We start from the raw sequence: 13,672 nt of genomic DNA on the forward strand, positions 1-13,672 counted from the left end.
TGTATTAAAAAAAATGAGCATTACAAAATTTAATGGCAAAATGATATCCATCTCGTTATTCCATACTAGTAAATCATAAAAACTAATGTCTTATAAACCTCTCATGACTACTTTTTAATACATCAATATATGTCAACTACATCAAATGTCTCTCGAGTAGCTACATTAGGTCCTAAGTTGTCTTTGAAATTTTGAATGCAGCTAACATATGCATTCTCCCATTCTGATGCACAAAAGTGATGGCGAACTCACCAAAGCACAGCAATTGAAGGAACTGGATGACCGTGTCACAACCCAACCCCAGGAGCTTAGGCCTAGAATCGCAACTTACTAAATTATTTGTAGCAAATTAAATGGTGCATGCAGAGGCAAATAAAAATAATTAAATAGAAAATTTACTTCATTCTACTATTTTAATAAGAGAAAATACATCTATAGGGCTTTTATTTATTTATGTTTTTATTATGTAGTGACTGGCCTTCAGTAAAAAAAATAAATAAAAATAAAAGGAAGAAAAGGAAAAAAAATAAATAATGAATCAGCATCAATTCTTGTTCAGGTTCCACTACATGAGGTTACGGGTCTTCCTTACATCTCGTCACCTGAAAGGGTAATAGCTATAAGCACACAGCAGAGTGAGAAATATTATGCCAAGAGTATAGGGAACACAAAATAACCATAGATAGTTAGTTAAGCTAAAACATTTACATAACTTAATTTGAATAAACAAATTATTCAAAGTGGCAGAAACTGAAATACGGAAATTACGTAAATAAATAACCATAACCACGGTACGGAATAGAGGTCACAGGAGTGACAGTTAGAACAGAGGTCAATGGATCCATGACAAACAGAGAACCACAAAGTGGCCAAACAGAGGCCAATGGTTATTTAAGTCCCCCAAGGCGTGGGACCCCGTGGGGGTACTTACAAAACATAATTGTTTATAAGGTCATTGTCAAATATTTTCTAAAATTTAAACAAACATATTTATGGGTTCCGTTTTAAACAAATAAAGTTCAGAAAATAATCTACGTAATTGAAATATTAATATAATTTATAAAACATAACTTGTATAAAATAAATTATGATAAGTCAAAACATACGTAAAATATAATATGGTGACTCAAGCTATAATATAACTCACCTTAAGATTGAATCTTACGAATTCCTTCCTATTTTCGTTTTTCGGCCCTTCCCATGTTCTCTATATTTTTTTTTCACTGATTTTTTTTTCTTCATTGTTTTTTAGTTTGTACTCACTTCACAGCACCTCCCCCCTTTTTATACTCATAACTTAGGTGATGACTCATCCTATTTAATGGCCCTAAGGTGATGAATCACCTCCCCTCCTTAATCCTAGGTTCCACTCCTTCATCTCAGCAGATTTGCAATCTTTGTAATTAATGGTACTTAATTTGCTTAATTATATCTATAAATGCCAATCTTCTCACATTAATTAGTGATTAACTTAGCCCCCAAATAAATCTCTTCATCGTATATTTGATAACTACAATGGCAAATTAATTTACATAGCACGTATAGCTTATTTATTTTATTATTTCCATTATTATTGTTCTTATTATTATTATTATTATTAATCGTGGTTGGTTGTGGTATTAATTAAATATTTAGGATATCACATTTCTCCTCTCCTAAATAGAAATTTGTCCCCAAACTTGACGTACCTTAATTTTTCGAAGAGGTGTGGGTATTGGACTCGCATTTGACTTTCCATTTCCCACGTAGCTTCTTCGATACGATGATTTCGACATAAGACTTTTACCAATGGTATGGTGTTGTTTCGGAGAACTTGATCACGACGATCGAGAATCTGCATTGGTTGCTCATCATAAGAGAGATCTACTTGAACTTTCAGGTTCTCATAATCAACAACAAGTTTTGGATCTCAAAGATACCGTCGAAGCATTGAAACGTGAAACACATTGTGGACATTGGATAGTTCAGGTGGTAGTGCAAGGCGATAGGCTACAGGACCAATCATTTCCAGTATCTCGATATAACGTGGGTTTAACTTTTCTCACTTTCCAAATTGGATAACTCCTCTTGTTGGTGAGATCTTAAGAAACACATGATCTCCTATTTGAAATTCCAAGTCATGTCTCCATGTATCTACGTAGCTTTTCTAGCGGCTCTGAGCAGTACGAATTCATTGTTGGATGAGTGGGATTTTCTCACTTGTGACTTGCACGATCTCGAGGCCTAACAGTTTCCTGTCCCCAACTTCCATCCAACACAGAGGTGATCGACATATCCTTCTATATAGAGCTTCATACGATGCCATTCCAATGCTTGCTTGGTAGCTGTTGTTATAGGCGAATTCTACTAAAGGTAGATGTTCATCCTAGTTGCCTTTGAGGTCCAACACTCATACACGTAACATGTCTTCCAACATCTGAATTGTTCTTTCGGATTGCCCATCAGTTTATGGGTGATAAACAGTGCTAAACTTCAGTGTAGTTCCCAAAGCTTCTTGCAATTTGTTCCAGAAGTGAGACACGAAGCGAGGGTCTCCGTTAGACACGATTGAAACTGGGGTACCATGCAAACGAATAATTTCCTTGATGTATAAAAAGGCAAACTTATTAAGGGAGTACATGATTTTGATTGGCAGAAAATACACTGACTTCATCAGTCGGTCTACTATAACCCATATTGCATCATTCTTCGAAAATGACTGTGGTAGCCCGACTATGAAGTCCATAGTAATGTGCTCCCATTTCTATTCAGGAATAGGGAGTGGTTGCAGCATTCCTGCAGGTCTCTGATGTTCTGCTTTAACACGCTAACAATGCAGACATTTGGAGACATGGCTTGCTATGTCTCTTTTCATTCCTGTCTACCAATAATGTTACTTTAGATCATAGTACATCCTTGTCTTGCCACGGTGGACTGCAAATCTCGGGCTATGAGCTCCCACCAATATCTTCTTCTTGAGTTCTGGAATGTCGGGTACGCAAATTTGATTCCAAAATTTTAGTATCCCATTGTTTATAGTGAAATCAGGATCAGGCGTACTCCTTTGCTCCTCATACTTTCTCTTCAAAAGTTTATCTTCACATTGGTGCGCTTTAATTTCTTTAATCAATGCGGGTTCCACAGTTATATTGGCAAGTAGTCCATTGATCTTGTGGGAAACGAGAGTACACGCCAAACTTTTGGTCATTTTTCGGCTCAGTGCGTCTGCCACCATGTTAGCTTTTCCTGGATGGCGATGGATTTCTACATCGTAGTCTTTCATAAATTCTAGCCACCGTCGTTGCCGGATATTTTCATATTCAATCCCTTCTGTGTGAACAGATATTTAAGACTCTTGTGATCAGTGTAAATTTCGTAAGTTGCACCGTAGAGATAATGACGCCAAATCTTGAGGGCAAAGACCACCGCAGCTAATTCTAGATCATGAGTTGGGTAATTTTTCTCATAAGTCTTTAGTTGGCATGAGGCATAAGCAATTATTTTTCCATTTTGTATAAGAACACAACCCAAACCATTGTATGAGGCATCACTATAAATTACGAACCCATCTGCTCCTGTAGGGAGTGCTAGTATAGGAGTTGACACAAGTCGACTTTTTAATTCTTGAAAGCAATGCTCCGGTTTGTTAGTCCATTCAAAGCGTGTGTTCTTCTGAGTTAGGTGGGTCAAATGTGATGCTATCTTTGAGAAATCTTGCACGAAACGTCGATAATAGCTAGCTAAACCCAAGATATTTCGAATTTCTGACACATTAGTAGGTCGTGGCCAGTCCACGATTGCTGTAACTTTTTGGGGGTCAATCGAGATGCCATCTTTATTAATGATTTGATCGAGGAAGTGTACACTAGTGATCTAGAACTTGCATTTCTTCAACTTGGCATAAATTTTGTGTAGTGTTTGTAGAACCGTTTGCAAGTGTTGCTCATGGTCTTCCGGTGACTTGAAGTATATGAGAACGTCGTCAATGAAGACGATGACAAACTCATCAAGATAAGGTTTGAACACTCGATTCATGAGGTCCATGAAGGCTGTTGGGGCATTTGTGACGTCAAATGGCATGATAAGAAACTTGTGGTGCCCGTAACGAGTCTTGAAAGAAGTTTTTTCGATGCTTTCCGTTTTGACTTTTAGTTGATGGTAACCAGAACACAAGTCAATCTTCAAAAATACTTGGGCACCTTCTAGTTGATCAAACAAGCTATCGATTCGTGGCAGGGGGTACTGATTCTTGATGGTGACTTTGTTCAGCTCCTGGTAATCAACACATAACCTCATCGTGCCATATTTTTTTTACGAATAGTACCAGAGCTCCCCAGGGTGAGGTATTAGGTCGAATGAAACCTTTGTCTAGGAGTTCCTGGAATTGAGTCTTCAATTCTTTCAATTCCGTCATTGACATGCGGTAAGGGGCTTTTGATACTGGTCGGATACCAAGTTGAGTTTCAACAGTGAATTCGATTTCCCGATCAACTGGGGTACCAAGTAGATCTTCAGGAAAGACATCCGAGAATTCTTGTATTACGGGGATTGCATCAACGGTAGGCACCTCTTTTTGTGTATCGATCACGTAACAAATGTAACTACCATAACCCTTTCTTAGAAGTCGTTGGGCTATCATGGAGGATATAATATAGGGAGTGTTGGAAACTCCAGTCCCATCAAAGACAAGCTCGAGTTGGTTTAGTAACCTGAAAGAGACCTTTTTGGCTTTACAATCAATAGAGGCGTGGTTAGCAGCCAGCCAATCCATACCTAAGATCACATCAAAGTTCCCAATGCAGAGGGGAATCAAGTCTACATATACGGTTTTGCCTTTTAGGGATATAGCATAAGATTTGTATACATCAGCACTAAGGGCGGAATTACCAGAACGAAAAGACACAGACAATATATATCCTAAGGGTTCTAGTGTTGATACCAACTTGGTAGCAAAGTGTGGTGCGACAAAAAAATGAGTTGACCTAGAGTCAATGAGGATATGAGCTAAATGACCACAGACAGAAAGTGTACCTGACACAACATTTTCAGTAACTTCCGGTTTTCCAGGTACCAAGGCAAAAGCCCTTCCTTGGCTTTTTTGGTCCTTCCTCTCTCCTCCAGGTCCTGCGGGTTTTCTGACTGGGCCAGAGGGGCTGGCTGTAGGATTGGTCAGCTTTGGACAATCCCTCAGCAAGTGGCCAACTTGACCGCATTTAAAGCATGCTCCAGCATCTCGATGGCATTGTCCCTAATAAGCCTTCCCACAAGTAGGACAAGTTGGAACAGTGCCACCTCGGGGGTTGGTAGGACCTTGATTGCCTGAACTAGTTGTGCCCGTATTCACCTTTTTAGATGGCACAACACCGAGTCTTCTGTTGTCTCTTTCCCAGAATCGGTTCTTTTGGCTTGGTTCCCCGGGATGCCAGGCTTTAATCCACTTTTCTGCAATGTACGTCCGATCTACCACTTCCGCATAGGTTAGCAGTTTCAAAACCTCAAGCCTATCTTTGATTTCAACATCCAATCCTACTTCAAATTTTCTTACTTTTCGAGCTTCGGCGGGGATGACATATGTTGCAAACCGAGCGAGTTGTGTAAACTTGCTCTCGTATTCAGCCACCGACATGGTTCCTTACTTTAGATGTATAAATTCTGATGCCTTCTATTCCTGCAACGAGTCTGGAAAGTATTTTGCATACAACACTTCCAAGAATCTTGTCCAAGTCACAATTTCTTCTTTCTCTAGGGTGAGAAGCCACCATTCCTGTGCATTATCTTTAAAGGTGAAAGTGGCGAAAGTAACCTTCTGTCTTTCAATGCAGAGTAGGGTGCGAAAAATCTTTTCCATGTCTTTAACCTAAGCATCTGCTACCATTGGGTCTGGGCCATCGATAAATGTGGTGGGTTTCAGATCCTGGAACTGTTTTATGGTAACCGGCTCTTCTCGCCGTTCCGGCATCCCATTGTTGATGTTAGTCTGCAAAGCTTACAAAAAGCTAGTAACCGTTCTTTCCATGATTCTTTCCACCAATTCAGCACCACTGACTGATGACTCGCTTTAATTACCATTATTGGCCATTCTACAATTTTTTTTTTCCTTTTCTTCCTTTTATTTTTATTTTTTACTGAGGGCCGGTCACTGCATGATAAAAACATAAATAAATAAAGGGAAAATTATTTATAAGTCCTATTAGGGAGACTTATGCTACATATGTTCATACGAAAAAACTAATGTTCCCACAAGTCCTGTGTGAAGTTTGTTGACACATTTACCTTCAATATTAGTTGTTAATATCATAAATAATGGTAAAACCATATATAGGAAATTGAACGTTACCATATATTAAGTTTGCGAAACGCAACGTGACACCTACATAAATGTAACGTAACGTAACCATATCAGATGGGACATTACATAAACGTAACGTGACACCTACATAAACGTAACGTAACGTGTCACGTTCCGTTTCCCAAACTTACTAGGTTTTTTATTTTTAAAATTGAATGTGAAAATGTTACTTGTTCGTGTATTTTGAAATTCACATTCACATAGATTAAGTTTGCGAAATGTAACGTGACACCTACATAAATGTAACGTATGTAATATTCAATTTCCTATATTAGAAATTGAATGTTACCATAGATTAAGTTTGCGAAACGTAACGTGACACCTACATAAATGTAATGTAACGTGACCATATCAGATGGGACATTACATAAACGTAACGTGACGTGACACCTACATAAACGTAACGTAACGTGACACCTACATAAACGTAACGTAACGTGTCGCGCTACGTTTCGCAAATAGGATCTTGTGGAATACATTCTTATCTAAATAGGACTTGAGACTCTATAAAAACTTACACAGGACTTAACATAGCATAAGTGTCCGAAATAGGATTTATAAATAAGTCTCCCATAAATAAAAGCCCTATAGGTGTATTTTCTCTTATTAAAATAGTAGAATGAAGTAAATTTTCTGTTTAATTATTTTTATTTGCCTCCGCCTGCACCATTTAATTTGCTACAAATAATTTAGTAAGTTGTGATTCTAACCCTAAGTCCCTGGGGTTGAGTCATGACAAATGTGGTATCAGAGCAATGGTTCATTCAAAAAAAAAAAAGAAGCTATTTTAATTTGATTAGAAAGTTCAAAAAGTTATAAATAAAACTATATAGCTGGATACACATAATAAAATAAATAATAAATATTTACCTGCTACATTAGTCATTTTATGTAAAATCTCACGTTTATTCTGGTGATGTAGGAATGTTCGAGATTAACCTTGATGAGGCATTTTGAGAGGAGCTCGGGGCCATTAATTTGGATGATATTTTAGTAGAGCACCCCACCCCCGCCTCACCTGAATGATGGGGAGACTCAGAGGATATAATTAGGAGACTGCATCCAGGCCTTGCCCAACTAATGGGTCGGCTAATCTATATACAGACTGATCTATTACTATGGAGGTAGAGCCATGCCTATACTCGCGGATGCTTTCTCAGACCCATTCGTGTCCTCGGCATTGCCCCGGGATATGATCGGCCGCACTACATCGTAAGCCCTTTGCCCCCAAATTTTGTGGCAAGACAGGAAAATGTGTACCCCGAGGACTATATTTTTACCACTATCCCTAACCCGTTGGAAATTATTAATATTCAAAATGTTGATTTTAGTAATGACCTATCATATATCGAGACACCCGGTTGGATTGTTGATCGAGCGTTTTTGGGATACATACAGTTCGTCCCCATTTTCACAATCCAGGCAGCGTGGATGTGTTTTGGTGTGGTTCAGTTAGAATGGGAATTTGAGCTTTTTATGCAACACTACTTCTCGTGGTTGTTTGACCCACCACTTTAGATGTTGTAGAAGAAAACTTTTTTTGAACGCTAACAATGATGTGTTCTAATCCTTTTTTCTTTTTTTGGTTATTTTCTTTTGTTTTTTATTTTTTTGTTGTACCACAGGGATGAGACACTAACATATTTTGATTTTGAACAAAGATGTAATATTAATTGTAAAAATAGTAAAGTCGGTATTTTATATGTATTGCATTATATATGCTTATATATATGTTGCGTTATGGATGTAATGCCTCATTGATTACTTAGATCAACATCAATTCTTGTTCAGGTTCCACCACATGAGATTACGAGTCTTCCTTACATCTCGTCACCTGAAAGGGTAACAGCTATAAGCACACAGTAGAGTTAGAAATATCATGCCAAGAGTATAGGGAACACAAAATAACAATGGATAGTTAGTTAAGCTAAAACATTTACATAACTTAATTTGAATAAACAAATTATTCAAAGCGGCAGAAACTAAAATACGAAAATTACATAAATAAATAACCATAACCACAGTATAGAACAGAGGTCACAGGAGTGACAGTCAGAACAGAGGTCAATGGATCCATGACAAACAGAAGACCACAAAGTGGCCAAACAGAGGCCAATGGTTATTTAAGTCTCCCAAAGCGTGGGACTCCCATGATGGTACTTACAAAACATAATTGTTTATAAGGTCATTGTCAAATATTTTCTAAAATTTAAACAAACATATCTATGGGTTCCGTTTTAAACAAATAGAGTTCAGAAAATAATCCACGTAATTGAAATATTAACATAATTTATAAAACATAACTTGTATAAAATAAATTATGGTAAGTCAAACCATAAGTAAAATATATTACGGTGACTCAAGCTATAATATAACTCACTTTAAGATTGAGTCTTACGAATTCATTCTTATTTCCATTTGTTTTCGGCCCTTCTCTTGTTCTCTATATTTTTTTTTCGCTGATTTTTTTTCTTCTTTGTTTTTCCGTTTGTACTCACTTCACAGCACCTCCCCCCCCCCTTTTTATACACATAACTTAGGTGATGACTCATCCTATCTAATGGCCCTAAGGTGATGAATCACCTCCCCTCCCTAATCCTACGTGGTCCAGCTAGTTTCCACTCCTTCATCTCAGCAGATTTGCAATCTTTGTAATTAATGGTACTTAACTATCTTAATTATATCTATATATGTCAATCTTCTCACATTAATTAATGATTAACTTAGCCTCCAAATAAATCTCTTCATCATAAATTTGATAACCACAATGGCAAATTAATTTACATAGCGCGTATAGCTTATTTATTTTATTATTTCCATTATTATTGTTCTTTTTCTTATTATTATTATTAATAATCGTGGCTGGTTGTGGTATTAATTAAATATTTAAGGTGTCACAGACCAACCTCCAAAAATACCTACACGTACATCCAAAAATTTACATATCTTTACCAAATCCATCAAATTTGCAATTACACATATATTAAACAACAATGTACCGTTATTTTCATAACTTATACCTGCACAAAATTATTTCCATTGACAAATAGCAATCTCGCGACGATCAGCCAGGGTTACTGGCGGTGATCTCAAAGGCAAGAAACTGAGACACTGTTGCAATGACAAGTAGTACAAGACTACATTATAAATTGATGCAATAAGATACCCCATGTCAGGCATAGTCATCCAACAATCAAAGCCTGGGCTATCTTCAAAATATGCAAGGATATGTGTCAGCTCCTCAACCCTCTCATCCGACTCTTATCGTACGACATATTCATCTCTATAATTATTCAATTCAAGTAGCAGATCACGCCTAACTTGCACCCAGTCATTCTCTCCAAGACCAAGTAAACCCGCAATAGCTCTAAAACCACAATTCTCTTCACCATCTACATCCTTCATCAACTTTATGAATGGTATTAACATAGGCAGGAAGTCACCAGCATATGCACTCGGTAAACTTGTTCTTTTACGATATGTCTTTGTCTTCACTTTCCGCTTCTTATCAAACACTTTCGAAGCTCTCTTTTTCTTTGACTGACTGTAAGCTAATGTGCTCTGGCTATCATGGCCATCGTCAACCAACTCAAATGCACACAGGTTACGACGACAAGATGTATCAATTTTCTTATGTCCTCGATGTGGATTAGGTTTCACAGCAGGCTTAATAACAAAAGTGCTCGCTGGATTTGCAATTTCCCTCAACTTCTTCAACATACCCAATTGCGTGGCAATAGCAGACTCATTGAACCGCTTCAAAATCATCTCAAGTTCTACGATACAAGACAATTCCAATTTCTCAACCTTCAGATTATGCACACATATAGTAAGTCGCGTCCAATGTACATGTATGTTACTGAGTGGAATAGGATGGCCTTGTCTCATGTAATCTGCAATCTCGTGAGCACAAGATAAACCATGTGTGTGCCTAAGAACACACCCACATGCCGCAACATCAACTCCAACTAAATTTGCTCTCTCACTCTCTGTCAACACGTACTTCAATGTACAAATAGACACATTACCCCGGAGCTCTCTGAATTGAGAAGGTTTGAATTGATGCTACACAATTGTCAAACTCTTCTCGAATGATGCTTTAACTTGAATGTGCTGCAACTCAAGTAGACAATGTATTTTTTCAAATGAAATCTCAAATGTCGTTTGACTTGAACCTAATTGCCTCTTCAATCTAGCATGAGCACTCTCAACCCTGTTCATATGGATGTAAACAAAAATAGTCAAGCATAATAATTAAAAATAACAATATGATTTATAAGAAAAAAAACAAAACAAAAAAATAAAAACAAATATTACAGATTGGTTGTAACATTGCCAAAATGCATACACATGTTTGTATATACCACAATGAATTTTTCTTGATACAGATTCAACCAACTCATTGTAACCTACTTGATTGCCTCTGAATAGTTACTAAAATCCTTATGTAGTATTGCAAGGTGATCATTGTATTCCTCTTCAGTCGATGATAATACCAAATAGTTCCATGCAGTGTTAAACTTGTCCTATTTTTCTTTTGTCTCAAACATTTTCTTGCATTTCGTTAATACATTCTTATTAATATGCCAACGACATAACAAATGTCGAGCATTCGAAAAGGTGTTGTCAATGGCATTCATCAAAACAAGCTCTCTGTCTGTGACAATGACTTCACGTAAAACGCTGTCGTCCATAAGATCACGCAATGTTTGTAACGCACATGCATAATTATCAACCTACTCAATTTGCAAGTATGAGATAGCTACGGAGAATGTCATATGAGTTAATGTTACTCCCACAATTTCAAGAAGAGGAATTTGATATCTATTCGTCTTATATGTGCAATCCATAATCAACACACGAGGGAATGTACGAAGCAAATCCAAACTCACTAGATATGCCCAAAAAAAGTCTGTGACAGTCATAGAGCCTTCCTCACATCGATGACGCTCAATGTACTTATGTTTCACTAATTCACCTAGCAGTTGTTGCATCTGGGATCTACCAGCTTCCTGCAGAACCCTATATCGATGTCGTACATTGTAAACTGTCTTCATTGTGCTCATATTAAGGGCATCCCTCTGTTTGAGTGTAATGAGTATCTCTTTTGGTCTTACTAGGCTCTTTGACATATCTACTAACAGCGACTTTTTATTAGCTGACAATCTCCCTGTATATGAATGTCCTTGGAGATGTTCCGTAGCTAGATGATTATGCAGTCCACAAACTATATTCAATATCCATTTATCGTTTGTTTTCAACTTGTATACGTTCAAATCAAATGGACATTCGCACTTCTTCGTACCAGTTTGTTTCAGTAAGTCTTTTGAGTCATCTTTCAACTTTTTACGCGATCTATACTTTCCACTCCGCTCACAAGCAAGATAAATTCTTGGTCTCTTGCGACCGCCACCATAATCCGACGTCCTTATAACAATAACAAAGCCATTTGTCCTTCCAATATCACGTACCCAAATGAGCAATTCATCTTTGCTGTCGAAAACCTATATATAATGTCACACAATTTTCATAAGAACAAACTAAACAAACAAATTAATAAAAATTATGAACTTACGAATTTCATATTAAAGTTTTCCTATTTAGCAGTAAAATGACTGGTACAATCCACCGTAATATCCAATCGAACCTTAATTTCTTCAGTGGATGCCATCTGAGAAGGGAAGGAAAACAATTTTATTTAGTTGTACAGAGCTGAACATAATAGAATAATTCAGCACTACAGAGCTAAAAATAATGAAATAATTCGGCATTACAGAGACAAAAATAAATAAAAAAATTCGACACTATATGGCCGAAAAAAATTATAAAATTCAGCACTTTAAAACTAAAATAAATTTCAAATCTCAAAATCTAAGTATTGAAAAATATCATAAATTCAGAACTTGTATATCGAAATATGACTATTATTTCGGAAGTTGATTTCCGAATATTTTGATAAAATTTCACACTGACTATCCGACTAAAAAATGCAAAAAATAAAATAAAAATTACTACACGAAAAAACTAACATTTTCAGTACTGATTTTGTTGTCATCAAATATATTTTTGCTTGAGTTTGAACTTCGATAGGTTTGCAACTCTTCTATATCAAAATCAAGTAAAAAATGTGAAACTAATAATTAAATGATGTAACTAGTAGAGTATAAACCTAGATATTAAAACAATATGAAAGATTTTACTGATTTGCAAGTAATGGATGAGTATAGAGTGTGTAACAAGCAAAGTGATAACAATGAAAAAATTAGGGTTTAATTTTTTTAATTCAAAAGGTGTATATTGGGATTTTTTTTGTTCCTAAAAGATATGTACAGAGAATTTTTTATATAATATTATGGGTGTTGCTGGATGTCTATTATAGTAATTTTTATTTAAGATATAATTTTCATTAAATTAATAATTCATTAAGTGTGTGCCCTGAGTTAATCATGTGTGTGAAAATAGAATTTCTTGGCATAACAGCCTGCTATGCCCCTTTGTGGGCAGTCATCCTGAGTATTCTTTTAATAATCTGAACTATTTATATTGTAGGGTTCGTTAAAAATACTATCTATGTAAAAAATCAAGGTAATCGAATATTCATGACCCCATGATTAGGTCTTAATTGTTTTTAAAAATTTATGAAAGTTAATCGTTAATTTTTATAAAAACAAATGTGCTTTGATTATAGGGTTATAGATTATTAGGGGTGAACAGCGGATATTCTGATCCGACCGAACCGAACCAAACTAATCTGCATCATTTTAGACGAATGCATGATAACAAGCGGACGATTGCGGATTGATTTTTTTCCAATCCACTTAGTTTTGGACGGATGGCAGATTTGAGGTTTCTTTGGTCACAACCGAATCGTCAAACCGCGAACACGTCTAATAATTTGTAGGACTTTGTGTTTTCAATTTATTTAGATATTCTGTTTGTATGTTCAATTGAAAAAAGTTTAGATATTTTGTTGTGTTTTCAATTTGTTTTCAATCTGAAAATCCTTTTATTAAATAGTAAGTGTTGATATTTGGTATTTTTGTGTGAAATATATAAGGCATAATTTTGTCATTTAAAAAAAATTAAATCAAATTAACTAGTTTTTAAATAAATAAAAAGTAATGAAATAGTTTGGATAATGCATGATTTTTTTATACATATTTATTATTGGTATTTGGCAATTTACTTGATAATCTTTTAGTTATATTGAGTTGGATTGTTATTAAAAAAAATGTTGACAAGTTGTTGTATTATGTTTAAAATTTGTAAAAGTTTAAACCGCCAAACCGATTCGCAACCATCTGTCAATCCGCTCAATCCACATCTGTCAATCTAATGGGCGAA

General features: G+C 36.0%; 1 protein-coding gene across 1 annotated transcript; it reads right to left on the bottom strand.

Moving 5' to 3' along the window:
* Nucleotides 1–9,589: 9,589 nt before the first annotated feature.
* LOC114314191 (uncharacterized) lies at nt 9,590–11,912 on the bottom strand. Its single transcript, XM_082923831.1, has 5 exons — nt 11,904–11,912; nt 11,221–11,832; nt 10,916–11,064; nt 10,411–10,541; nt 9,590–10,317 (listed from the first exon to the last, which is right to left on the bottom strand). Exons 1-5 carry the CDS (start codon nt 11,910–11,912, stop codon nt 9,590–9,592), a joined length of 1,629 nt encoding a protein of 542 aa, XP_082779957.1.
* Nucleotides 11,913–13,672: the final 1,760 nt, after the last annotated feature.

The sequence above is a fragment of the Camellia sinensis genome, chromosome 4 (assembly GCF_055761805.1).
Source record: "Camellia sinensis isolate YWXY chromosome 4, ASM5576180v1, whole genome shotgun sequence".
NCBI classification, from domain to species: domain Eukaryota; kingdom Viridiplantae; phylum Streptophyta; class Magnoliopsida; order Ericales; family Theaceae; genus Camellia; species Camellia sinensis.

Coding starts and splice junctions, on each gene's coding strand:
- LOC114314191 (XM_082923831.1), bottom strand. Junction 11,065..11,220: donor ACTTTTTTTGGGCATATCTA/GTGAGTTTGGAT, acceptor CAAATTGAGTAG/GTTGATAATTATGCATGTGC. Junction 10,542..10,915: donor CGACATTTGTTATGTCGTTG/GCATATTAATAA, acceptor CCATATGAACAG/GGTTGAGAGTGCTCATGCTA.